General features: G+C 42.6%; 1 protein-coding gene across 1 annotated transcript in view; it reads left to right on the top strand.

Annotated features, from left to right (window-relative positions):
* The first annotated feature begins 4808 nt into the window (after window positions 1-4808).
* The window catches only part of ephb3a (eph receptor B3a), a 31115-nt gene continuing 8635 nt past the window's right edge, over window positions 4809-27288 (top strand). Inside the window, exons 1-11 of the mRNA XM_019273335.2 lie at window positions 4809-5434; window positions 11497-11561; window positions 13727-14399; window positions 16469-16624; window positions 18823-19158; window positions 19881-20005; window positions 23323-23479; window positions 23647-23755; window positions 24069-24121; window positions 25655-25777; window positions 26490-26737. Coding sequence (XP_019128880.1) covers window positions 5371-5434; window positions 11497-11561; window positions 13727-14399; window positions 16469-16624; window positions 18823-19158; window positions 19881-20005; window positions 23323-23479; window positions 23647-23755; window positions 24069-24121; window positions 25655-25777; window positions 26490-26737 — 2109 coding nt within the window. The 5' untranslated portion in view covers window positions 4809-5370. The remainder of the gene's footprint in view (window positions 5435-11496; window positions 11562-13726; window positions 14400-16468; window positions 16625-18822; window positions 19159-19880; window positions 20006-23322; window positions 23480-23646; window positions 23756-24068; window positions 24122-25654; window positions 25778-26489; window positions 26738-27288) is intronic.

The raw sequence follows: 27288 nt of genomic DNA, 5'->3' as shown, positions 1-27288 counted from the left end.
TGTTGACAGATCATTTTCTGGTTTTCTCTCATCAGCAGCCCCAAAGAAAATAAATCATCCACAAATTCTTGTTGTTGTGAACTGAGTGAGTTTTGTTGTCAGATGTTATAAATGAAGGTTATAAATTATGTGTTGTATTTGGAGGGATAGTTTGACAATTTGGGAAATATACTCATTTATTTGTTTTATTGTTAGATGTTAGATGAGTTAGATGAGAAAAATTAATATCACCTTATCTTATCTTAGCTTAGCTTAGCTTATCTTAGCTTATCTTAGCTTATCTTAGCTTAGTTTAGCTTAGCTTAGCTTAGTTTAGTTTAGCTTAGCTTAGCTTAGCTTAGCTTATCTTAGTTTAGCTTAGCTTAGCTTAGTTTAGCTTAGTTTAGTTTAGCTTAGCTTAGCTTAGCTTATCTTAGCTTAGCTTAGTTTATTTTAGCTTAGCTTATCTTATCTTAGCTTAGCTTAGTTTATTTTAGCTTAGCTTATTTTAGCTTAGTTTAGCTTAGCTTAGCTTAGCTTAGCCTGGAAGACATGGAAACAGGTAAGGAGCCTGGTTCTGGTATTAGGGTTCTGTGTTGGACTATTTCATTATCTGGTGCTATGTTTTCCTGTTAATCTAAGCTAACTAGCTGCTGGCTGTAGCTTTGCATTTATTGTTCAGACATGAGTGTGGTAATTTCTTGTAACTCTTGGCAAGAAAGTGATTAAATATATTTCCCAAAATGCCAAACTATTCTTTAAAGTTATAGGTCTTGTTCAATTTGCTTGCTAACAGCAGAACTAAACTTTAATTTGCTGATGATAATCTATCTAACATGACTCAGGAAAATCATATTTACGGATGAGGTTTTGTATTAAAGTCACGTTCTCTGACTTCCTTCCACACGTTGGCTTTCTGGCAGAAATCCCTGAGGGCAAACTTCCCCCATGTGCCTTCCTTCCACACTCTGACGTTTTCTCCCCGGAAGCTATAACAACTAGAGGGGGTAAAGGGGATATGACCCCAATGACAGAAGACCAAATAAAACGCATCGTCACCTTGAATAAAATTACAGATTTCTCTGGGTTTGAACATTGTTGCAAGTACACAACTCAAGAAAATATAGTAATTTGTAGACATTTCAATGCCGAATTATTAAATATTATACATACAAAATTTCCTAATCACAAGGTTTGTTCAGTATTTGATCAAACTGTTGAAGAAAGAGAAGATGACAAATCCTTAAACCGCTAAAAGTGGAAATTTGATTAGAATTTCATGACAACTGGGAAATTTCCATCTGCCGATGAAGATAATGTGATCATATCAAAAGCTCCAGATCAGCTATAAATAGACCTTGAGGAGAGCATGGTTTCTTAAATCTATGTTCAAGTTCAGCTTGATTTTTGTGTGCTGCAGATTTAAGGTGGAATGGATTACCATTTTAAATTATAAACAGTCAGGATGAGTTGATTACTCCTTGAAAGATTTATTTGAAGATTCCTGTGACAATCTTACATAAGGCATGTATTCCCTGCTGTAGGATATGTTCTAAATTATGCATCTAGAGAAGAATATGAAAAAGATTGAATTAGGGTTTTTATTTTTTTCTTGCTTTACATTTTTTATTCAAATGATTAATGTTTTAGGTGCAAGGAGAAAGAAACCTACAGCACACATAGAGCGTACGCCCAGCAACAAACTTGGCTGCGTTCATGTAAAATTAATAGAAAATGTCTACATGTGTCATAACATAAATCTACAACCGCATGCACACAAAGTTCTATGTGCACATGCATGTTTATTATACGCAGTGTAGTGAACTGGACTGGACAGACTCCATAATTTACAAGTAGTTTGCAGGAGACAGTCTGTCTTTGTAGAGATGTTCTATCATCTCCTCTTGTCAGTTTAACACGGCTGTCCCACAGAGATCGTTTTCATTGTCTCCACCTCATCCTTGGCTCTTCATGTATCCCTGTCCATGCTCTGTAAAATATGTATTTTTCCCCCTGAGCCCTGAGAACTGATTTCTCATCTGCAGCAGGATGGGAAGAACTCTCCAGAGCTGCAATTCTTTATTCCACTTGTCGCGGCAACAACTGAAGCACACACACGATCCCAGTCCATTGAGCAACTTAAATCTTTAGATTTGACTGCCAGTTCATCACGTCAGAGAGGGGGTGGGGTGGGGTGGGGGTGGGGGCTTGCACCAGAAGAACACCTGAAGATACAGTACGGATGAGCTGGAAGGCATGACTGCATGTGGACCCTTTGCAGTCAGAGAAACCCAATCACCTCCACACGAGGGAAGCAAGTGTAATGGGCTTGGCACACACTCCAATCCCCATAAGTCAAAATTTGGCTTGTCGGGATATTTCAAAATAAGAGGACGAATGGAAATGTACTGCGCTGTGTACTTTGGGAGACTGGGGGAATTCAAGGACTGCTGTGAAGCTGAATTCATTAGCAGATCTGTAAATTTTGTCCAAAACACTCTTTTAGTCTCACAGGAGCCTTTTAAACACACAAACAGCAAGCAGCAGCTGTTTTCTGCACAGTTCCATATGATTATTTACACGTCCTGATCATAATGACTGTACTAATGCTGCCATGAGGGAGGAAGTCTGTCCTTTCTTTGTCTTAGTTTGAATATAGCTGGTTAAAGAGAGCTGTCCATCACCGGTTTCAGTAGTGGAGGCTGACCCAAGCCTGCTGGGAACTGAACTGTAGTTAATTAGTGGACAAAGCCCGAGGGACAAAAGAAACTTTGGGGTGGAGGTGATGGGGGAGCTGCTTGGAAGTAGGGGGCGGTGAAGGGATCTTGAGTTTGTAGCACAGAGGGACTTTGGGGGGGGAAACTTTGTATGTGTGTGTTCCTGTGTCGGGGGTGGAGCGGGAGGTGGGGGGGGGGACTTGAAGCAGTGGGGAGTGGGGGCTCACAGAGGGATGAATTAGCAGTGTGAAGGGGAGCCTTGTCCCTGAGCTGAGAGCTACTACCAGCCAGCTCACACACACACACACTCTCTCTGCTGGAACCCGCCAAGGGACAAAAGACCGGGTGGGTCTGGTGGAAAGGGACCTAAAAGGAGAGACTGCAAGACAGAGACTGCAAAAGGTCAAAGTATGACATGAACTAATGAGGGCAGGCAGTCTGTCACGGCACGGCTTTGCACTGAAACTATCACTTTGATGAGTAGTAAAACTGTATCTTCTTTCATAAAGCCCCTAAGAGAAACCTACTATATGTCCCAGTTGTATCAGGGTGTCTGCAATACTCAGTGGTGAGCTTTCAGCTGCACTGCTGTAGGTCTACATGTAGACCTTTGTTGTGAAATTGAGCAAATGATCCTAAAATATTTGCAGCTGATCAGAAATCAGTGGATTTTCTCAAATCACCGTGTGCAGCTCAAATCACAGGTGGTTATTATGCAGTATCAGCCTCCAAGGCCACTCAATAACCCGCGGGAGGCGCTGTGTATCCATTGTCATCAAAGCTCATATTGACGTTCTCCGCCAATGCGACCACAGTCCATTTAATGCCACGATTGATCGTCATTTGGCGGCGCTGAGCAGAGCGTCCAGGCCGGTGTTACCTGCTGCACGGACGGACAAACACTGCGGGGCCGGTGGCCGCTTCTGTCTGCCGGCCAACCAACCAAATAACCTCCTCCTCCCCCTCACCCCCCATCCTCCGCGCCCCCCCGCAGGCTGCGTCAAGCAACACGGAGAGGTTCAGAGGAAACCCGGAAGTGTAGCACTTTTGACTTCAAAATAAAAGCGTGATTTGTTTATTTATTTATTTATTTATTTTGGAGAGCATAATGTTAAAAAATAAATCAGCATTGGATTTAGTATGGAGCTGACCACCCTAATCGGTGATGTCACAGTGTTGTGGTTTCACAGGTCAGCTGCTCTGACGTCACCGGTTTGCATGAGGTCATCCGAATGACAGCAGCTGCTGTTTACCACCAGGTGTGACTCACCTTTGACTGGAGCTGTGATTGTAGAGAGGGACAATGTGAACAAAGAGGATATAAACATCACAGTATTGTGATCACGGTCTGTGGGAATGGATGGGCAGAGCTGAACCAAAGTAGCCTAAAATAAAATAGCACACCCTTTATTTATTTATTTATTTATTTATTTATTTATTTATTTATTTATTTATTTATTTATTTATTTATTGGGAGGTCTACCTGAGACGGAAGACTATTTTCTTTAGAAGAAATTAACTGTCATGTTACCATGTTATGACAGCAGTAGATGAACCAGAACAGATGCTCTGTAGCCTGAAGGCCTACATGAATAATTATATTTTGTTGTTGTTGTTGTTGTTATGCAATTATATGCACACAATATTCATAAAATACTAGACCTATAGGCCTACAATGGTTCATGAAAAAAAAACAATAAGTATATACTAAACATAAAAATACAAAATAAATAATATATAAAACTGTAATAGTTTGTTTTCATTTTGTTCACCATGTACTGAACTGATAATCAAAAATAGGCTAGCTTGATCTTAAATATTAATTTTGTCTTGCTTTTGTTTGGCCTCTACCTACAGTGTTCTGAAGGTGCTATATACATAAAATTATATTACTGTTAGTAGTAGTAGGAGTAGTAGTAGTAGGAGGAGGAGGAGGAGGAGGAGTACAATTAGATAAAGACAAATAACAACAGCAACAAATAAAAAGAACATTTTGCTTTTTCTGGCTACGTCATATTGACACAAACTATTGTGTGAAATGAGGTAATTACTAGTAAGTACTTTTATTTTGAAGGTGTGGCCGGAAGCTCTGTATTCACCGTGTCTGCCTTGACCCTCCCTGAGCCCACAGCCCCCTCGGTGTCTCTGTCCCAGTGTTGCCATTCCGACGCACATCCCTCTCAGACGAGCAACAGCTACGCGGAGTTGGCCAAAGTGGACTACACAGATTCCTCTGCGGGCAGACACGACTTCATACCCGGGCTTTTCCATCCTCTGCTCGGGGTTTGTGCATCAGCAGAGAGATGCGCCCCTGGACAGAGGTTCGCTCTCGGTAAAGTCAGATAAAGAGAATGAGACTGAGAAAGGGCGCAGTGTAAAGGAAAAAAAAAAAAACGCGCTCTTGTAGCATCGCGCACAACAACTACGGGGGAATAACGGGACCTGATTGAATGCAACATAAAGACGCGCTCGGTTTTTTTTTATTCCCTGGGATGTTTTTTTTGGTAAAATGGGGCGGTGAGAGCCCTCATCACAAGTGAAGACATGAGAATTGGGAGAGGAACAAAAAGCTCGGCTGCGGTGCTCTGTGTTTGAGTCTCCATCCATCCATCCATCCATCCATCCGAAGGGGTCCAATCTACACACCTTTCTTCATGTTGCAAAAGCCTGTTTTATGACAATGGATTACTTGCTGTGGGTGTGCAGCCTCATTGTCCCCGTGGTGCTGGCTGTAGAAGGTATGTCGTTTTTTTTTGTTTGTTTGGGTTTTTTTTTTTTTTTTTTTTACATTTTTATGAATACTTTTGTGTCCCATGAATGAACAATGGGCTGTGTGCATGCAGTAGAATTTGGCAGTCAAACACCTTATTGTCACAAAAAAATGAGAAATGAGAAAACGCAACTACACAGTGTGTATTATTTCTGATAATTTGAATCATATTGGGGTCAGCCCACCCAGCCAGTTTAAATACCAGATCAGTCATCTATGCTGCTGCTGCTACTGTAGGTGAAATTACATCTGTAAGCAAGCCTCTGCTTATGTTTTACTTAATTAAAGCTGCTAATATCATGCCGACCGGCTTTGTTAAATAGGCAATTCCACTGAGTATCAATTTGCACTCTGATTGTAATCCATGTACACATGTATCAGCACGCCCCATTCCCTGTGTGTGTGTGTGTGTGCATGATATCCCAGTGTTTCCATTGCGGCTGAAGGACTGCCCTGTTGCTATTGTCCCTGTTGTTGTCACACCCACAAGCTGAGTGAGGATGCCCACCTGCCCCACCTTTTCTCCCCCCACAGCACCACATTCAAACCACAGCGACAGTCCAGAGGGGCGTCCCTCTAACCAGAAACACACAACTCGTGTGATGAATGCCAAGAGGTTTTATACCAGCTACTGGGTTCAGCCCACCAATCTGTACTGTGGATGTTTAAACACAGACTGGAGCGGATCAATCCTGAAGTGCCATGGGGACACACACATGTGAAACACATTAAATGACAAGTGTGAATTAAAGGTCAGTGGCTTAACAAGTATGCTGCAGCTCCCCGAAGCTCTCCCCATCACCGAGGGAGTTTTGCTCCAGGGAGAAGCAGCCCATCCCTCGCCACCACCGCCGCTACCCACCCAGCAACTTCTCTCTGAGCTGTAGCTACATTTCTCTGCTTCCCTCCCTGTCCAATCTGCCTCTCCTGGACCGTGGCCAGCCCCAATCCCTCATCAATTCTGGTGTCAGCAAGTAAATCAATGCAGCGGCAGCAGCCCTCCAAGTCCCAGTGGGCTCTCTCACGGCGTGATGATCAGCCCCGTTTCCACAACCGGACCACTAGCTGTTACTCAAAGCTCAGGGGTTAACTAATGTTTGTCCTCTGAGGATAAACATGAAGGGCAGATCATCAGATGGGTTGAAATGATGGGGGGGGGAAACGCAGGCCTTTTTTTTCTTCTTTTTTTTCCAGCGAGTTGCATGTCGTTTATTTTAGCTGCTTACTCAGTGGATTTCAACACATGGCTTGAATCTGGAATTAGTTTTTTTTCAGATTGGCAAGTGTTTGCGCATGGATGATGCAAGCTGGACTGCAACTTGAAGTGTGTGCTTATTTACAAAAGTAACAGTGATGACTTATCTCCAATTCACACCGATAGACTGCAGTGAAAGCCTCAGCAACTGTGACATTTTTATGCTGTATAACTCTCATTTACAGTCAGCGTTTACTGTACTCTTATTTTAAAAGCTTGTAAACTGGATGGATAACCTCTCAGAAAGCGTGTTATAAAAGACTCTACTGGATGTGTGATTGCTGGCAAAGCCTTGGGCATCAAGTTTTCACATTAATTAAAAGATTTACTCATATTTTCCTGCTTTCCATACATCCGGATATCATCAAGAATAATTATTTGTTGACCTCTAAACACAGATGCAAACAGCCCTGAAGAGATATTAAATTAGGTCAGCTTGACTTGTTCAAGAACTGCTCATCGAGCATCAAACTGGGCATCACACTCTACTGTGATCACTGACTCTACGGAGAAGAACGAGCTCAGAAGTCACATTTTAAAGATAGAACAACTGTTTTTTTCTTTTTTTTTTGCACCTATTTATACTCACACATCATCCTCTGATCACTGATGATGATGTTCGGCTGTTAATATTTCATATGTTTGCTTGTTGGCAGTGTCAGTGTAGTACAAGGCGAGGCCTACCCTTTCATGATGCACACGCTCTCACAAAGTGAATAAAACATTAGCATGTGTGAGCTCCCAAAGCGCACTGAGAATGCAGAGTTGTGTGGCATTTTGGCTCCGGCGGGCGATCAGAATAAAAAAAATAAAAACGGTAAATGCCACGGGTGCTGATGCTCTAAAGTTCCCACTGCAGCATTGTTTTCTTACCCCAGGGGCAGAATGACTCCATCGCTGTAGTTTTATGGGAGAATAGAGGGGTGGTTGGGGGGGGTTCTGGATTTGAGTTATAGCAGCGAGGAGATCTCAGAGGCATTGTAAATTTGACAGGAAGGGGGAGAACTGTGGAACAAATGGGATCTTTTTCAACCTGAACCGGTTTCTAGGATTTAGTGAGTTGACGATAACACACTTTGTTGGCGAACGATAACCGTTTTCATACTGTTGAGTGTTTTAGAACAACACATGAGGCTGGACTTGGACTTGAGGATGTACATTGACATCCCATCTTGCTGGTTAAAAAATTGTTTTTTTATAAAAAAAAATATCATGATTCTTTCAAATTTTTCCCGAGATATTCTGTCCTCTCCTGCTCCACAGCGAGGTCAAAGGTCTGGTTGAGATAGAGGATAGCACCCCTAAAGCTGCTGGGGATTCAGTGTCTTGCTCAAGAGTGATATCCTGCTTACATGGGGGCTTGAACCTGGCTTTTACAGATCTAGGATGGTCAACCTGCTGCCCCTGTATGTTCATTGTGTGAGGTGAAGCCTGTTTAAAGGAACATCAGCTCAGACCTGTGGTTAGCTGAGGCTGAGTGATTTTGCCTCTCTTGCCTCTGGGCACCGAGAGAGAAGAGGGAAGGGGGTGACGCACCGGATCAGACACCCAAGGGACGGACTGGATCAGCCAGAATGTAGTCCAGGAGTATTCACTCAGCTGTGTGCCGCTGAGGGCCGAGTGAAGCCAAGCAAAGACAACAGCCGCTGATTTCACTGATTAGTTCCTCCTCTCTGGCTCAAGTCGTGCTAATCAGTAAAACAACCTTGTTCACAATCGCATATTTGGGCTCGACAACTGAAGTTATTAGCTGCTGTCACTCATGTCCTTATGCACACAAGTACAGAGGAGCGAGAATTCTTTTATTATGAGTAGCAGGACTTGCTTAATGCTCTGTCAGAAAATGTACAATTTGCCTTGTGCATAAATATTAATTATTGGATGTGCTGCCGAGGTAAATTTGATTACAGTTGTCAACAAAAGATGGAGACAGCCACTTATTCCCTTTTAGAAATTACTTAAAACACTGTTATTCGCACATAAAAGAATTCTGGTTAAGGCTACAAATGACACGCTGAACTAATGCACAGTTCCTGCGGCTCACATTTAATAAATGATCAAGTGACGATGAATTTATGTGATTAATGAATGCTTAATGGATCGTAGCTTAATGATTGTTCAATTCAAATGTACTTCATACACTCATTTATATGCCATCAAATTTGTTGGAATCCAGACAGAAAAGCTTCTCTCCAGAGCTTCGTATGCAATTATCTTAAACACTGTATATGTCCTCATAGAAATATCAAACTGTTTATGTCAGACTGGTCGTCTGATATGCAAACATCCGAATGTTGCTGCTCGACTAATTGATGATCCATTAAGCATTAACTAATTACATAAACTCATAGTGCCTTGAACATTTCTTGAGGGTGATAAAATACATCCTGCATTAATTCATGTTTTAAATGATCATGAAACACGCTTTAGTTTTGCATTACCTAAAGGACAAGTTCAACATTTCGGGGAAATATGCAGAAATATGCAGAGAGTGTTGGGTGAGAAGGTTAACTCCACTCTCATATCTGTCAGATTAAGACACAGACTGTATGAATGAAAACGTCACTAGTCTTGTGACGTCACTCAGGTTTCTAACAAGCTGTTGTGAAGCGAGCGTGGTTGCTATCCATCATCATCTTGCCTCTGATATCACAAGCCAAGGTCAGTCAGGGTGACCACGCTTTAAATAGTTTGAATGGGGTTATATAAAAATGTTTTTATATAATTATAATATATTATAATATTTTAACACTTTAAACTTTATAATGTTATGGAGTGAGCTTTAGAGGTGCTGGTAAGCAGATTTTGTTAACTAGCCAGTCTAGCTATTTCCAGTCTTGAACCTAGGATAAATTAACCGGCTGACTCATATTTAGCAGACTAACATGAGTAGTATCAGCCTTCTTATCTAAGTCTTGGCAAGAAGGTGAATAAGCATATTTCTTAAAATGTTAAACTTTTCATTTTATGTGTCTAGATATACACATCAAGGGGCTGCAGTTGCCACCCCCTCACATCACTCTCCCTTCCTACGATGTCAACAAAAACTTAAACTAGTGTTTAAATTGTCTATAAATTGATTATAAACTAATGAAATCCTAGCTATGCATATTATATCCCATTTGTGATGTATTCTGTAGATAGAGCCCCCTGAATCTGGACACGCTGGACCTTTTAAGCGTGCCCTTATTATAAAGGCTTCTGACCAAGGTGGATCATGAGCTGTCAAATTTGACAATATTTTGAATAAAGGAAGCAAAATGCTCAGAGAACATCTTGTGTATAGATTATTACTGCACATCAAACACCAGTTGTCAGCTCCTGTCAACTCATTTCTATTTACACACACATACACAGCCAAGCTCATTTGCATAGAAACAAAGAACCACGCAGTCTCACTACTTGATTTCGGTCTTGCGTGTAACTGAAGTGTAAACGTGACCGCATGAAGCCCTAAAATGTGAAGTGATCACTGTATTTAGTTCTCAATTGATCCGTGCCTTTTTGCAGTCGCCGGGTTACGATGCGAGCGCTCATTTGCTTGATTCTCCACGGCACACAGTTGAACGCCACTGATGCGATCCGTCCTGTTGGATGTAGAGATCACTATTCATTATCTCTGTTTAAAAGAAGACAAGCCGTTGTGGTTTCTCTAATGAACACACAGCACAGACTGTAAACACTGCTCGTATCCGTAGCTCAGAAGCTACAGATGGACCAGTGATCTATTCCCTCGCTCCAACAACTTTTATTATTGACACACAAAAGCCAAGGACACACTGTATTGTAACTGCACTGTCTTTAAAGCAAACATGAATACGATTATACACTATGTTACTAGGACAAAGCCATGTTTCTTAAAAAGAGCATTGCTCTACACAGGACATGCTATTTGTTTACCCCCTCACACCCTCCTTTGGCACCGTTACCAACGACTTGTGAGCAAATGGTGCACAGCAGGCGTCGTGTCATTGAGTCTCCATGAAGAAAGTGTAATTGTTTTAGTAATTATGTGTTAACAGCGAGAAAACAATGGGAATGGACACGGCCACAGCTGTATGTTGAGAATCCAGGGAGGGGTCACCTCCTCTGAGGTGTTACATAAACTCACCGGACCACAACTCAGGTGACAACTGATTGACAGCCTGACAACAATGCCCATTGATCCTGCTGTTTATTTTCTGACCGTCCGCCCAGCTCTCACCTACTCGCAAAGTCGTAAACAACGAGGCGACAACTACTCAGATCAGCTGTTTGATAAATCTCACTCGAGAGACGTCACACTTTTGGTGTCCTGGATGAAACCCTACCCCCTCCCCAAAACGTGATACATTAAATTCGCCTATGGTTGTGTGACCTCTTTGAACCGGTTCCAGTTAATGGAAGTCTTTCCACTAAAGGCATCTTGGAGGATGCTTTGTTCTTAGATCCACAAATGAATATTGGAAGGAGTGCATTTGCAAGTGCCAAACACAGAGAGAGAGAGAGAGAGAGAGAGAGAGAAAGCCTTAATTAGGCGGCATCACAGATATGCCATGATTGTTAGCGCTTTCAAAAAAACAAAAAAAAACTTGAGTGCATGTGGGTGCAGGTTATGAAAGAGAGGAAGTTTTACCTGTATCCTTTATCAAGCAGAAGGAACTTATGTTTGTGTGTGTGTGTGTGTGTTTGTGTTTGTTTTCCTTAATTCTGTACAACAATTCGCTTTTTCCTCACACCGTTTAATTCACATCTATCAACCTTCCTCCTACTCTTATTTTTTTCTTTTCTTGCAGAAACCCTTATGGACAGTCGGTGGGCAACCACAGAGCTGGCTTGGACCACATTCCCAGAGAGTGGGGTGAGTTAGTGTGTGTGCATGTGTTTAGTTTGTTTTGTGATCTTTTCTTTTGTGTGTGTGTGTGTGTGTGTGTGTGTGTGTTGTTCCATTTTCTTGTTAACAGAGCCCAGTTTGCCTTGAACGGCACACCTCCTACTGTTTTATATCTTTGTTTTGCAGTGTATGTTCGCTTTCTTGGATACTAAAAAGCAAATGAGAAACACACTGTGTGACATTGTGTGGAAGAAATCAAGGATTTTTTCAGTATTTAGAAAATGTTAAAAGCTTGACGAACAAATATAGTACTTTAAACAAACAAATGAGCAAACGCGCAGATACACAAAGCAAATCCCCACAGTGTGTAAGGACTATTAGGTATGCTCTACCTTGCATGTCTCTCCAGCATGGAGAGCCTGATAATTGAAAGCATGTGTCTGTGTCTTTTGTAATATGGGCCCAAGAGCGCATTAAAGGCAGAAATTAAGGTTTTCAGTTGATACCCCCTGTAGGAACGGTGAGAAAATAAAACAACATGAATCTGACCCCAGGGCTAACAGCCTGACAGACCTCCCCCACTCCCGGCCAGTGTAATTTGTCTTCGCTACGTGAGCGCAAAGTCAGTCAATGGAAATGGTGGGTTTCCATGGAAACGATCTTCGGCAGCCTTCCTCCTTCCTTTTTCCCTACAAGGGCCGGCTCTGAATGTCCTAGCATCCATGAAGTCATATGTCACGACTGGTGAGGCAGCCCCTCTCCTCTCTCTCCTGACAAGCCCATACGTTCGGGGGGCCTGCAATTATCATATTTGTCAGGTAGTGCATCAACGTGTTGCTGGTGATTTACGACATCTAATGCTGACTCTTGGGCTCATCGTTTGGGAATAAATTGCGCAGGAGCTCGCAGACGTGAGATGAGTTATGCATTATTTTCTTCCAGTTGAAATAATCAATTTCTGGGAAGCTCATTTGTTATGGAAACGAAGCTTTGAGTCCGAGGGGGAATTCGGAAAAAAATCTAAAAAGATTGACTTCTCACAAGGTTATTTCCTAACGGACTAAATTTATTGACCAATCAAGTCATTTATCATAGCCTGTAATGTTAGTTACCATATACAAAGTGCATGTGTATGCAAGTGTACGTAACATATAAAGCTTTACATTGACATTCTTTACCTTCACGCACAGAGATGTAATGTAAAATGATTCTTTACAAAGCTTTACACATCAGTCCACCTGGTATATCAACCACAACATATGCAAATGTCTCCTCTCAGGCTTTATGTGATGGAAAAAAATATAAAAATCTATTCTACATAACCTGAAGTGCTCAGGAGTGCTGCCGAAGTGCAATCACACTTAGAGCGTTGCATTTAGATGGCCATTTTAATAAATAACTCCCTCTTTGCAACATAGATATATGGAGAAAGTTTCCATTTTAGGTCCAGTTTTATGCTCTCATCTTTCTTAGTGCAGATAACAAATTTATAGAAACCAAATCTCCTCTTGAGGCTATTTCGATTGCACTGCAGCAGTTATAGATATGAGTGATGCCTCCTATATGTGTGTCTGCATTGTGTTTAAACGCAACTGCAGGTAGAGTTTTGATCAAGGCCCAACACGTGCCGTCTTTTTCCAAAGCTGCGACATGTGATCAGCATCAGAAATGCAAGTGAAACAGGCATAATGCATGAAATGTGTCTTAATGGGGAAATGCTTTCTATTAATAGTCCGCAATGATTGGAATTTTCTGAATGATTCTTGCAATTAGAAGCATTTTAGCTGCAAATTATTCCTCACAGGCCACATGCACACGCCACACCGAGGGTGTGTGTGTGTCAATGTGTTGCATATTTTATATTCGTTTCTATCCGATGTCACTTTGCCGTTTTAAATGCCCTCTATGCCTGAATGGTCTGCATTAGGACGCGCTGCGTTTGTGTTTAACATTACTCTATTAATTAACAACATATTGGATAAGTGAGTTTCCGCTGCAGCTCAGTTGCTGCTGAATAAGAAGTTGCATTAGGAACAAAGCATTAAATAATCAATTAAATTCAGTCTCATTTTATTCTTAAACCTATTCCACTCCTCCCTGCATCACTCCACAACGCTCACACTATATAGTTTTTCCAGATTCCCTGCTGTCAGCTCTTCCCCTGTCACACTGCCTCTCTGTTGTTTCCACAGTGGGAGGAGGTTAGCGGCTATGACGACTCCATGAGCCCAATCAGAACCTACCAGGTGTGTAATGTTCGACAGCCCAACCAGAACAACTGGCTCAGGACGGACTTTATCCCCCGCAAGGGCGTGCTGCGCGTCTATGTGGAGCTGAAGTTTTCTGTCCGTGACTGTGCCAGCATCCCCAACATCCCCGGCTCCTGCAAAGAGACCTTTAATCTGTTTTACTATGAGTCAGAGGGGGACACAGCTACAGACACCAGCCCTCTGTGGAGAGAGAACCCATATGTGAAGGTGGATACTATCGCCCCGGATGAGAGTTTCTCTCTGCTGGAAGCGGGCAGGATCAACACCAAAGTGCGCAGCTTTGGCCCCCTCTCCAAGGCAGGTTTCTATCTGGCGTTCCAGGATCTGGGCGCCTGCATGTCACTCATCTCAGTCAGGGTTTTCTTCAAGAAGTGCTCCACCACTATCGCCAATTTCGCTGTCTTCCCGGAGACTGCTACAGGGGCGGAAGCCACCTCTTTAGTGATCGCTCCAGGAGCCTGTGTGACCAATGCTATGGAGGTGTCCGTCCCTCTGAAGCTTTACTGCAACGGGGATGGCGAGTGGATGGTTCCTGTGGGTTCGTGCACCTGCGTCGCCGGCTTTGAACCTTCTGGAGACAGCACACAGTGCCAGGGTATGTGTATTTAACAGACATTTGGACTTTTATTTAACCAAACCTCCTTTATATGCTCAGTGCAAGTCACCTCAGTCTGTGCCCTCCTCTCTGCATTTATTGTGTGGCTCCTGAAAAGGGGTGAAGGAGGGTGGAGGAGAGTATGAATTAATGAGGTGTTGCAGAGAGGAGCAGCATACAAATATTGTGAGAGCGGGATGGGAGGGAGAGAAAGATAGCGGGAAGGCACAAAATAGGGAGCCAGTGAGGAAAATGCAGATAATAGAAGGGAAAACGCATCCGTAAGTCCAGAGAAGAGAGATATTAACAGAGAAAGAGAGATAGTGTGAGCTAAAAGGTGTGAATTGCCAAAAGATGGGCTGGGACAGCAGCCAAAAAGGAGGAGAATGAAAAGGGAGGGGGGGCTGCAGGAAGTCAAAGACAGACAAGTGAAGCCTCCTCTCACCTGGGCGTGAGAAATAGTGTCTAACATGCGCCGGAGAGCTCATTCGTTGCCATTTGGCGGCTCAAGGTTAAAAGCTTGCCACCAATGCTTGATAAAAAGCTCTCTGGGGCTTCAGCAAGCGCTTGCGATGAGGAAGTGTAATTTCCTCCGCGGCCTCCCGTTAGTTAATCTACAGGCGGCCACACTCATTAACACCATTCAGACCAACGTGAGCCAACACTGCCACGCCGGCATTAATCACTCAGACATTTCATTTCTTACCTCAGTCTCGCCACTCGCTCGCAGCCAAACACTGCATGAGATGGAGAGAAGACGAGGAAGAGGAGAGTCGAGGAACGACAATAAAGAGAGAGGGGGGAGAAGGATACATTAGTGTATCAAAAACAGGAGAATCACCGTGGCCCTCCAAAGAGGTTTATGGATTGAAGAAAGACAATGGGGGTGATTCAGCACCCTCTCCAAGCAAGGAAAACAAACAAATAAAAGGAAATGATGATGCACTGTGTAATAGAAGAGAAATAAATCAGATCAGAGAGTGTAGAGCCTAAAGGTCTCAGTGAATTATGAGAGGAGGAGGAGGGGAAAAAAAAAAGTACATTCACATCTTATCTTCTTTGGCTTTTTATTGCACGGTTTTAGAGCCACGACGCGAGGCCATTAGCTGTGCTGATTTTCCTAAAAGTGCCATTGTTGGGAATTAGGGAGGAACTTGAGTTCAAACTGAAAGACCACTTAGCCTAACTAGTTAATCACACTCTCTCTCTCTCTCACTGGCTGTTTTTTTATGAGCCTTCACGCTGACAGGACAGATGTTTGCCAGAGACCCCACTTTTACACCACCCGTTAGGAATGTGGCAAACAGTAAAACATGGGGCTCTGGAGGCGGATATATCCAGACCTTTTGCTACTAATCCCCTTTATCTGAATCCTTCTTTAGTCTGGGTTTATGCTGGTTTATCCTGAAGACTCGATAGCAGCCAAGGCTCGGCGTAACACTCAGGAATTCAAATGAATTGCTTGGACTTGATTACCATACTTTGTATATTTTTCTAATAACTCTTTTCTGTTAATTTATGTCCACTCTGATGTTCCTTCATTTGAATTGATTTATTGGCTTATTATGGAGCTGTTCTGCATGCATGTGAACGCCTTGTTTGTATTCAGCGCTGTGGTTTGGAGAGCCAAGGACCGAGTAGACACTGATTGATGGGTTTTGGGTGTATCCCTTTTCTCAGAAGCATTCTCCATCCCTGTTTGTCTGACAACAGCAATCTCCTGTCAGCAGTCTATCTTCATCTTTATCCTCCTTTTCCTCCTCTTCAACATGAAACTTAGCTGTCATCCCCGACTCTCTTTTTGGGGAGATTAATGTCACCAGGTAGAGAGTGTGAAAATGAAAGAGCAAATGCAAATATATAGATAAGACCTTAAGTGTTTGCCATTTCTCACGTACGTATCAACACTTTATGCATAAATATCGAGCTCCGCAGATGCGTCGCAGGTGCAGTTATTGTTCCTGCGACAGATGTGACAGCGGCTTGTCTTTTAGATAAGTGACAGCACGGCATCTTTTCTTGTTGTTTTGTTCTTATTGTCCCTTTTGTTTTCTCTCCCGCTCATCCAGCTTGCATCCCTGGGACCTTTAAATCCAAATTTGGGGAGGGAACCTGCGCTGCTTGCCCGTCCAACAGTCGCACCAGTGCACGAGGAGCCAATATTTGTCCCTGCCAGAATGGTTTCTACCGTGCTGACAGCGACCCCCCTGACTCCGGCTGTACCAGTAAGTCAGCCTCCACTGCACAGACTACAAAAGCATCCTCACGTTTTCTCAACAGAGCAGTAGAAGTAACATATTCTATATATCCTTAGTGTTTGTTTTGACTGGGTTGAAATTACCAAAATTCTTGTGGACAATGTGAAAATGGTGTAAAAGGAGAAAAACACCAGAATCTGCAGCTCCTCCTAGTGTCTTTCAGCTCATTGTTAACTGTCCGGTCCACAACCTTACTGCGTTGTCTCTCACCACCGTTGTCATGTTTTTCGGTCTCTGATAAATCCATTGTTGTCTACATGCTCAGCATCAAACTGCAAACAGACGACTGTAGAGACAAGCTGGTGGAACAGTGGAACATTTAGTAGGAGTTGGTAGAGACCAAACAGAACTGAAACGGAGTGAACACTGGTACACAGATAAAATTGCAAATGAATTATAACCTTGCCTTGTAACTGCTGGATGTGTAAAATTAAAAGGAGATATGTCCTCTAGGTAGCGTTCCCTCTATTATTGTTAGGAAATGCACATTTTTGGTTAGGACTGTTACTACACGACGGGTACTACTACAAAATATTTAAAATATTAAACTCACAAATTGAGGTTCAGTTTTGACCACGTTAGCTCTTAATTTTTGCTTTTACTCCCATTCATGATTAGTTAGTGTAGCTTTCACAGCCATGGAAACCCACCCAGAGTCCTGAATGTGAAACATTATTCCCACAAACAGTTTTATCCTCCTTTAAAAAATGTTAAATTATGCACTATAGCTGCAGTATCATTTTCGCTGATGTGCCCTCACCAAAAGCTGTGGAGAATTCAAAATTCAGTTCGACTTTTAAAATGGCAAATCTGCAGCTGCATGCCAAAATTTCCAAGTAGTCTGGTCTGATGCTGACTGCAGTGTCCACGCTTGTTCTGCTTGGACAAGCCTCTGAGAGAAGTCCCAGCAGTCATGCTGATGGAGAGCGACATGTGCTGTCTTGACCGTGTAAAATCACCCCCCAGGGGCCTTTCGCCACGTTAAATGACACACAGGGCCCGCAACTGTCTTCCCCAGATCGTTGTCACAGGAACACTGTGGACATTGACCAGCACACACAGACAGGCGGGCAGGGACACAAGCACCACCTCCGACTAAACACGCAAACACACACAAACATGCAGGCCTGACAGTCCTGTCCCTGCGGTCTGTCAGAGCTTGTGCCAGGCAGCCTGTGCTTTGTGTTGGAAGTGGTGTGTTGCACAAGAGCGGCTCAGCCAGTCAATGGCCGGCAGCTTGGACGCAGCGTGAGTTTTAGACGGGTGTCCAATTAGAAGAGCTTCCACTCTGAACTGTGTCTGCCTAATTAGAAAGGACAGGACGAGTGAAATGCGGCTCAGGGCAAGCTGAAGTCAGAGGACAGGCAGGGTTTGGCTGACAAGAGCTGATGGCTTCCCGTCCCCCCCCTCTTCTTCCTCTCTAAGCTTTGAGACAGGTTAGACTTTCTGCTGCTGGAAGCTTAGAGGGGGAGCCCTTCTCTCTTTCCCTGTAATAGGATGAAAAGCATGCTCGCTGAACCAATCTTTGTTGCCCCCCTCTGCGGTTATCATACTTTATCCAGGTTTCAAACACTCTTCACTCAAAACGCAGCTCTGCTTATTGAAACGTGGAGGCCTTGGGTTATACTGATACAAGAACATGAATTTCTATCAAGAGTGGATTAGTCAAGTTCCACAAGCTGCGAAGAGGGTTATGCATAGAAATGGACGCTGCTTACAGAGTAGAGCCGTACAGGATTGTGCTTTTCATAAAGCGCCATTACTTAGTGATGAACAGCGGTGTGCGTGTGCATGACAAGCTGTATTCATCCTCCTGTTTCTGAATATGTTTATTTATTTATAATGCACCAGGAAGGATTTTTTTCCCTGTTGTCATGTTTTTACATGTTTCCATGCCTTTTGCTCAATCCTGAAGATTTGTTTGGGGCACGTAGAGCAATCTGTCACATTTATTTGTGCAGAAGGATTTTTATAAAAAGAAGAGAATTACACTCATACTTCTTTTCGTTGCCATTTTACAGAGATATTGAACAACTTTTTTTACACCACCGAGGGAGGATAGTGAAAGCACTGCACAGGGAAAATGACTAAAGCCTCAGTTGTGTGTTTTTCTGTTCTGCCTGCCCACCTTTTTCAACACCTGTCTGCGTGTGTGTTTTGCACAGCGATCCCCTCAGCGCCTCGCAACGTTATATCCAGCGTGAACGAGACCTCGCTGTCCTTGGAGTGGGAGGAGCCTGAGGACACAGGCGGGAGGAGCGATCTGGTCTATAATGTGGTGTGTAAGAAATGTCTGAGAGACCGGAGCCCGTGCACACGCTGTGACGACAACGTGGACATCGCTCCCCGCAGGCTGGGGCTGAGGCAGAGGAAGGTCGTGGTGAGGAATCTGCAGGCTCACACCCGCTACAGTTTCGAGGTGCAAGCTGTCAACGGGGTTTCTGGGAAAAACCCCACCTCACCCAGATACTCCACTGTCAACATCACCACCAACCAAGCCGGTTAGTAGAAAAAGATCTGTCAATGACATTGGATGCATCTACAAACTGAGTTAATTCATAGAACAGCTCTGATCAATACCACTTAACATCACCATGAAACAGGATGGTTAGTCAGTCCTATGTTCAGTCAATGTCAATGAGTGTCTTAATGAGCTTGTAGTATCTGTAACACCAACAGTAAACGTTGAACAAGCTTGGTAAGAACGACAGATGAAGAGCATTTTCTGGGGGACTTTCGGGAGAGGCAGATAAAATGTTAAGCATACTTTAAATCTCCACTGTCAGCATTCAGCACACCGTCAACCAGGCATCTTACATTACATCACTGACAATGTCACCTTTCAACATCTCCCACTTAATACTTGCAGTGTCATCATCAACCAAACTGCTCAGCACCTTTCACAGACTGTAATTACTCTTCCAGTTAACCTGCACTTAATCCACCTTACTACAGTTTATGAACCCAAGACAATGACTGTCAATTGAGTCACTTTCAGGCCTCACAAATCAATAAAGTGCAGAACAGCGAGGGTGAAACATGTACCGTTCAGGTTGAAGTATTTTTAGTAATAATTATCTTTTTGTGATGGTTTGTGACGTACAAAAAGAAAATCTTGGCAACTAAGAACCTATCGTGATGATCCCTCAAATCACAAATGAAGTACCTCTCCAGTTGTCTGACTTAAAGTGTGAACTGTGTCCTCTCTGATGTCCAACTGCAGCACCTTCAGCAGTGCCCACCGTCCATCTGATGCGCTCCACCTCAGACACTCTCAGCCTGTCCTGGCTGCCCCCTGAGAAGCCCAACGGAGTCATCCTCGACTATGAGATTAAATACCATGAGAGGGTAAGCTCTGACTTTTTAGCCATTGCCTTAATGTAGGTCACAGTGCATGACTTATTGACTCTGAAAATCTACTTTTCCAGCCCTGTACAAGAGAGAAGCATTTTTATGGATGCTGAAGAATGTAATATTGAAATGTGTGCCAGGGTGATGGGAATTTTGGTGTGGGGGATGGAGGGGATATTGTTGGAGATTACGGGCCCGTCAGACTCACCAGCAGCTGCTTCTCACTGGTACCCTATTGATCAAATTCCCTAAAGCCCTGCAGATATAAGATGGATCCAGACCAAAAACAGCACTCCATTAAGAGAGTGCAAGGGTCTGTGTTGGTTCCAGTATTACTAGCTTAAATCCATTTTTTTGAAAGCTTAACAGACACAACATTATGTTTTAACATCACCATAATCTCCCCATCATTTAATCCTCCATCTTGACAATTACGAGGCGAATGGTATAATTACCCTGTTCATGTCCACAAAGTAGGCTAATTTACATGTATTTGTTTAACTCGTTTAAAATATTCCGCTTTGTGAGACTACTTCACATTGACATACAGAAAAAGAAACCAGGTTCTTCTTTTTCAGATGTTCAACTTGCGTAGGAACAGGTTGAACAGTTGTCAGTCTGAACGCGACTTTAAATTTGAACTTTTTAAAGTTTCGCTTAACATGATTTACCTGTAGTGTAACAGTGACACAATTAAAGAAGAGTCATAATATCAGCAAACACAATCAGTAATGTCATTAGTAACCATAGCCACCATGCTGCATATATAGGGTGCAGTAAAATAGTAATAATAATAAAATTACCTCCTTTGTCCACTCACTCTCCTTTCTACTCATATATAAGCATATTACCGGTTATGGAAAATGAAGGAAAATGCTTAATAAGAAACAGTAACCTACATGATGATCTGCAGGGACACAGTTAGAGAAGGCATCGACATCACACTAAATGGTGTGTGATATTCATGTTTTATAGCCAGGCTAAATTAAAGTCTATCTAGTTATTAAAGTTTTGCAACAATTTAAGAAGGTTTTGCACCACAGCAAACAGCAAATTTTGAACACCACCATGCCAAATGTCAAAACTGCTCCATAGTCAGCAACACAGAACTACTGCAGAGAACTGCAGGAGATGAAAAGGAACAGTTAATCAGTGTTTATAATAGCTCAGTGAAGATACAGACCAGGTTTCATAAAGGAGACGAGTGTATATAACACAGATCTGCCTGTTTGTCATTGTTAACAGACTCCAGTCTGCACTGATAAACCACAGAGCTGCAGAGTAACATCATGCTTCATGATCAAAGAAAGTTTTTTATCACGTCAACGTTACTGTCCATAATCACATTTTTTAAATAAATTGCGTTGCTTTTGTGTTGTTGCTGCAAGGAATTGTGGGATGACATTATCTCCTTTCCTCTGGGAGGAATGGTCTAGTGTATCTGTAACGAAGAGGACTTTGTTCCCTGGAGCTTGAGATAGAGTTGGGGGATTGTTGCACCATGCACTTTAACTGAGATACATGCACTTTAAGAATTGCACAGGCACTTTTGTAAAGCAGTGGCACTTTATTGGGTTTGCACACTTTTCACATGGCATATTTGCACATTTGATATACATATAGATATTTGATATTCATAATGGAATGTTTTTACATTCATTATACCTTTAAATCTTATTGGTGCTGGTAGGTTCTGTGATGGCCACATGGTTCCACCTGCAAAAGAGGGATATGAGATTTAGTGTGCATTATGTTTTTGCTAATTGAATGCAAAAGTGACATAATGTGATTAATCTAATATATATGTGCAATTGTGTGTTAATTTATTGGGAATGGTAAAGTGTGTGTGAAATGGTACTTACCAGTCTCCAGGGTGTTCGGGCAAAAGGCTTCCCCAGGGAACGGTCACCATATTTGTAGTTTTGGGGGCATCCAAGTGGTGATTGATAGGGGTGTTGGGAAATGGTGTATTTTATTAGTGTTAGTGTATATGCTAGAATTGGGAGGAGGTTGTGTTGGTAAATGTGTGTGTATGTATATAGTGGGAGGATTATGGGCATAACGTAAATAAATAATAAGTGTTTCTTAGACAGGGAGCAAGGCAGTATGGTGAATGGGTTCTCCCTCATTACCTAGACAGCCTATATAAGGTGCCATTTTGGGATCATTGTGGTTGATGTTGCGGTATGATGTGGAGAGTGTTTGCCATGCTGTTAAATACGTAACAATAAAGGACCCGTCTGACACTTGACAATCTTACCTTGGTATTCTTTTGGCTGTATGCTCCAGCCGTAATTGTGGTCCGCCTAACAGTATTCTATGCTAAAGGAAATAAAAAAGGAAGCACTGAAACTCCTTTCCTTAACATTTAGACAATTCAAACAGTTCTTGTTGCCACATAAATACTTTCAGGTTGTTTACAGTTACAGTTACAGTAAGTACATCCTAAGTAAAAATAAAAAAATAGTCTTGCTTAACTTTGACGGCTTTGTTAAACAGCAACCACTGTGGCCACAACCATAGGATAATGGTAAAATGAACTGTAACAAGAGCACAAGAAGAAAATAGCAGCAAAATCTGCAAACTTACGCTGTTAGTTCGAGATCAGTAAGTCGTAAGTCTTCAAGTTAGCCAACAGTAGTTAACATTAGCCACCACAAACTGTAGGTTATACATAAAAACAGTATAAAACATGGACGTCATATCCGTGATGTCACCCACAGGTTTCTGAAGAGCTGTTGTAGATCTCAGTGTGGTGGCTCTGGCCCTTGTCATCCTGGCAGTCCTACCTCTGCTGGCTATCACTTAATCTAACAATGGGTAAAGACTTGGATTGTGTGTGGACCTGAGGCAGGCTGAATGAAGCCATGGTGCTCAAAGCAGCCATGCTGTAAATTATGCATAACTTTAAGCCTTAATATGATTTGCACGTTTGAGTTATATAAAAAATTCAGACTCAGTACAGTTGTCATGAACCGGGAAAATTACTATAGAGACCAAAACTGTTTTTTGTACCAGGCTGTAAACATGTTTATTTCTGCTGTGAAGTTGGACATTTTAACATTGGGGCTAATGGAGACTCGTTCTGTAGCCAGCTTCAAGTGGCCATTTGAGGAACTGCAGTTTGCAGGTTGCTGCTTGGTCATAGTAGACTGAGAAAAGCTGTAGTAGCGAAATATCTAAGTAAAACTTATTGCTCATGAATTCAACTTTTAATTTGTAAGATAAATATCGTACTTTAATGGATTCGTCAACTAAACATCACCAGGAAACACTTGAGACTGCTGCTTCAATGGTTCTTTGTTTGACTTCAGGGCCAGGCGATGTCCCACACAGTAACATCCCAGCACAGCTCAGCCAAGGTGGAGGGACTGAGGGCTGCAACCTCCTACGTGGTGCAGGTCAGAGCTCGCACTGTTGCTGGGTATGGACGCTACAGCAACCCCATGGACTTCAGCACCAGTCTTCACAGTAAGCACAACCTCTCTACTACATAGTCTGTTCTTGATGATGGTTTTCTTAATGAGGGTTCAAGCTTAGTAATTATATTGCCACCACTATTGGCCATCCTTTAATCCCTCAAGTAGAGTTTCGGGTGTTATTTACTCATTTGTGTCTATGTGTGTTATTTCGCCTAGGTGACCCCCAGAAGTCGGTGCAGGACCAGCTGCCTCTCATCATAGGCTCGGCCTCCGCGGGTCTGGTGGTCATAGTTGCCTTGGTGGTTATCGCAGTTGTCTGCCTTAAGTAAGTGTTCGTTTTTTATTACCAAAAGCCTGAACTACATACTTCATTTTGTTAAGCTAGACTCTGAACAAAGAGGCTCATTAAATTTTAACACGCTTTCAAATGGTATATACTTACTCTTTAGCTTCAAAAAAGAACTCTTGAAGAGAGAGAGAGAGAAAAAAAAAAACAGACATGCTCTGTGAATTTCTTCCTTGGCAGTCTTTGGTCTCATCTGATAGACGAGTGAGATATGAGGTTAATTCACTGTACCTGGAAAGGGTCACGACTGATTATCTGAATGTGACTTTGTTTATGTGCGGCTTGTTTACAGGAAGCAGCGCAGCGGCTCGGAGCTGGAGTACACTGAGAAACTGCAGCAATACAGTAAGTTTATGTGTTCAGGTTGGAAACTGTGTCCTCTGTGGTCATTGAGTCATGCCTGTACAGTTAACCAACTGATTCAATCAATTATCCAATCACCTGACTGAGGAAACCATTACAGTGTCTGCACAGAAGAAGAACATGTTGTCTGCCTGATGTTTGGCACTATACTCACCATTTATAAGATGTTAGATTGTTTTATTTCATATATTCTTGTTTTTAAGACTGAGGCACGGATGAAAAATTGTCTTTATACAAGACGAATCAGACTAAAAGTTCTCCTGTCTGTCTCTCGTGAAGATAACCCCACAAGACTGTTAGTTTAGCGTTGCACTGGGAACAGCTTGTCTAGCACTCCCTGAAAAACATCAGTGCTCATAAATGAACACGTTAGATCTCATCTTATTTGTTTAATTTTAGTTTCAATTTGTCCTTTTATTTTGATAGTCACATATGATCAGCCTCCTGTCTTTGTCATCTAGCTTTTATTTGAACTATATTTATTGATTCAAATAATAGTTAAATTCATTCAATAATTGATGTACATTCTACATTATAATCTGTTTATACATTTTTATGTGTTTCTATCATTATTGTATTTATTTTGTTTTATTTTTTGTTGTTTCCTCACAGTAAAATGATAAAATAGCGTTTCCTCAATTTATGCTGTTTATAAAGGAGGGTGGGAGTTGTTGTGGGGGTGTCTGTTTTATTGTGTGAGGCTTTTTTTAAATTTTTTTTGTTATATTTTGTTTGAATGAAAATTGCCATACAAATAAAGTCTGACAGATTGATTGAAGACAAACAAAGTGCCAGGTGCAGTAACTTCCTGTAGTCTTGTCATCAGTGTGAGGTTGTCAATCAACCAGCAAAGATTCCAGGAAGCAACTGCAGCCGTGAAAAAGTTGAGCACATAACCCCCAATAAAACCGTCAATCATCGTCTTTACATGAAATATAGTAATAAATAAATAATAACATATTAGATAAATAGTGTTATTTTGGACTAGATGTTTCCCCCTGCTTCCTGTCTTTATGCTAAACTAACCGTCTCCCAAATGTAGCTGCATATTTATTATAAAGAATAATAACTCAGCAGATCACTAAAGGTGACTAAATGTGTCAAAATGTCAAACTCATTCAGTCATACATTTGATATTGTAAGCTGAGATTTATTTTTGTGAAGATTTATTTAATAGATCACCTTATTTTGCTCAGGTTTAGTGAGAGAATTAGTATAATTTAATTAATAATTAGTATTTGTATTCTATTCCATAATTCAGAGCGGAAACTATATTTTATGGTACACCTTGCCTGTAATGTGTGATGTTGAATATTGATGTGATGTATCACATTGTTGGTCAGTCTTCAGTTGTCCTTTAGACAAACATTAAAGTATTCACCTTACACAGAAGAAACTTTCGAGTTTATAGTTAACGCTAAGAGTAACCAGTGTTACATTATATTATGATATATATCAGTATAATAGCATGTATTAATAACCACATCTAACTTCTCTGTGACTTCTGCCTCTCAGTTTCTCCAGGAGTCAAAGTGTACATCGACCCGTTCACCTACGAGGACCCTAACGACGCCGTCCACGAGTTTGCCAAAGAGATAGACATCTCCTGCGTGAAAATAGAAGAAGTCATCGGTGCAGGTAAAGAACGCTGTTGTTTTTGTCCAAGGGGACAGAAAAATAATTCAGGTTTATTAATCATTCATTTGAACAGGAGTGTGCCATCAAGCCCCGAGGTCTGTTCTGTAAGAGAGTCCTCTCTGGGAGAAAAGGGTTAGGATTCAGAGTGTGCGTAAGAGCTGCGGGTGGGAAGGATTGAAGTGAAAATCTTCTCTGTAGCTCATCCCCCTCTAGCCTGTTTTTTTTTCTCTCTCTCTCTCTCAAGCGGCATGTTGTGTCCTAACTTCACCTCAAATGACAGTCTGCTCCTGCTCGTTCAACCTTCCCCCCTCTGTCTTTTCTTTCTTTCTCTTCTTCTTCCCCTTGTAAACACTCGGACTCAGGCACCAAACGCAAAACCCCAAAGACCCTCGCCCGTCCTCCGTCCCCCTTCACCGCTCCCAGGTTGCACTCTCGATCGATACCAGTCACTCCCTCTCTCCCCAACATCTTTGACCCCTGACCTCCCGTCCTTTCCTCTTCTCTTCGCAAATCCTCTCCCGCAGTTGAAGCTGACCCTCAACTCTTTCAAATCTGCTCCTTCACTCCTGAATCCGTCCAGTAACGCTCCCTCTCCCTGCACTTTCCCCAACGTCCCCCCCCCCCCTTCTTCTTTCCTCTGCTCACTCAACCCCTCTCCCCCATCACCCTCACCCCTTCCTCCCTTACCCCCCACCTCCTTCTCTCAATCCAGGGGAATTTGGCGAGGTGTGCCGCGGGCGTCTCAAGCAGGCCGGACGCAGGGAGATGGTCGTGGCAATTAAGACGCTGAAAGCTGGCTACACCGAGCGGCAGAGGCGGGACTTCCTAGCCGAGGCGTCAATCATGGGCCAGTTTGACCACCCCAACGTGATCCGGCTGGAGGGTGTCCTGACGCGGAGCTGCCCCGTCCTCATCATCACCGAATTCATGGAGAACGGTGCGCTCGATTCCTTCCTCAGGGTAAGCTTGGCGGGAGGTGCATGCCGCAACACCTCTGACAGAGAAGATTACTTTCTGTTTGTATCAAAGCTGGGAGGAACACACACACACAGACAGTCATTCACGACACCTCTGGGTTATCAGAATGTTTTACTCTCTGTAAAACACCCCGAGGCGCTAGCTTGCTGAGTGATAGAGATTAAATGTGCAATATAACGCCTGGAGACAGGCATAGTGTCTCTGCTTGACGTGACTGACTGATGCTGACAGGCTTTCCAATGCTCAAACTCCTGGCGGAAAACTGTCACACAGCAGACCTTTGGATAGGTTTGCTTCAGTGTATTAGAGACTCTTTGTACGACAGCGGAATACATTACTGATCAGAGTTTTCGGTTCAGACCACCACCTACACAAAATGCTGAACAAAGGCAGGATGAGAAATGAGGTGTCACACAGCACATTTCCAGCTACGCGGGGGCCATTAAATGTCATTTACATTCGACAAAATGTGTTTTCTTGCATGGCTGCACTGTGAAGAAGTCTACTTACTGTAACTGTTAGGCTGGATGAGG

This window comes from Larimichthys crocea, chromosome XII (genome assembly GCF_000972845.2).
Source record: "Larimichthys crocea isolate SSNF chromosome XII, L_crocea_2.0, whole genome shotgun sequence".
Classification (NCBI taxonomy): domain Eukaryota; kingdom Metazoa; phylum Chordata; class Actinopteri; family Sciaenidae; genus Larimichthys; species Larimichthys crocea.
The sequence above is the reverse complement of the archived record's forward strand: the minus strand, read 5'-3'. Positions and strand labels throughout refer to the sequence as shown.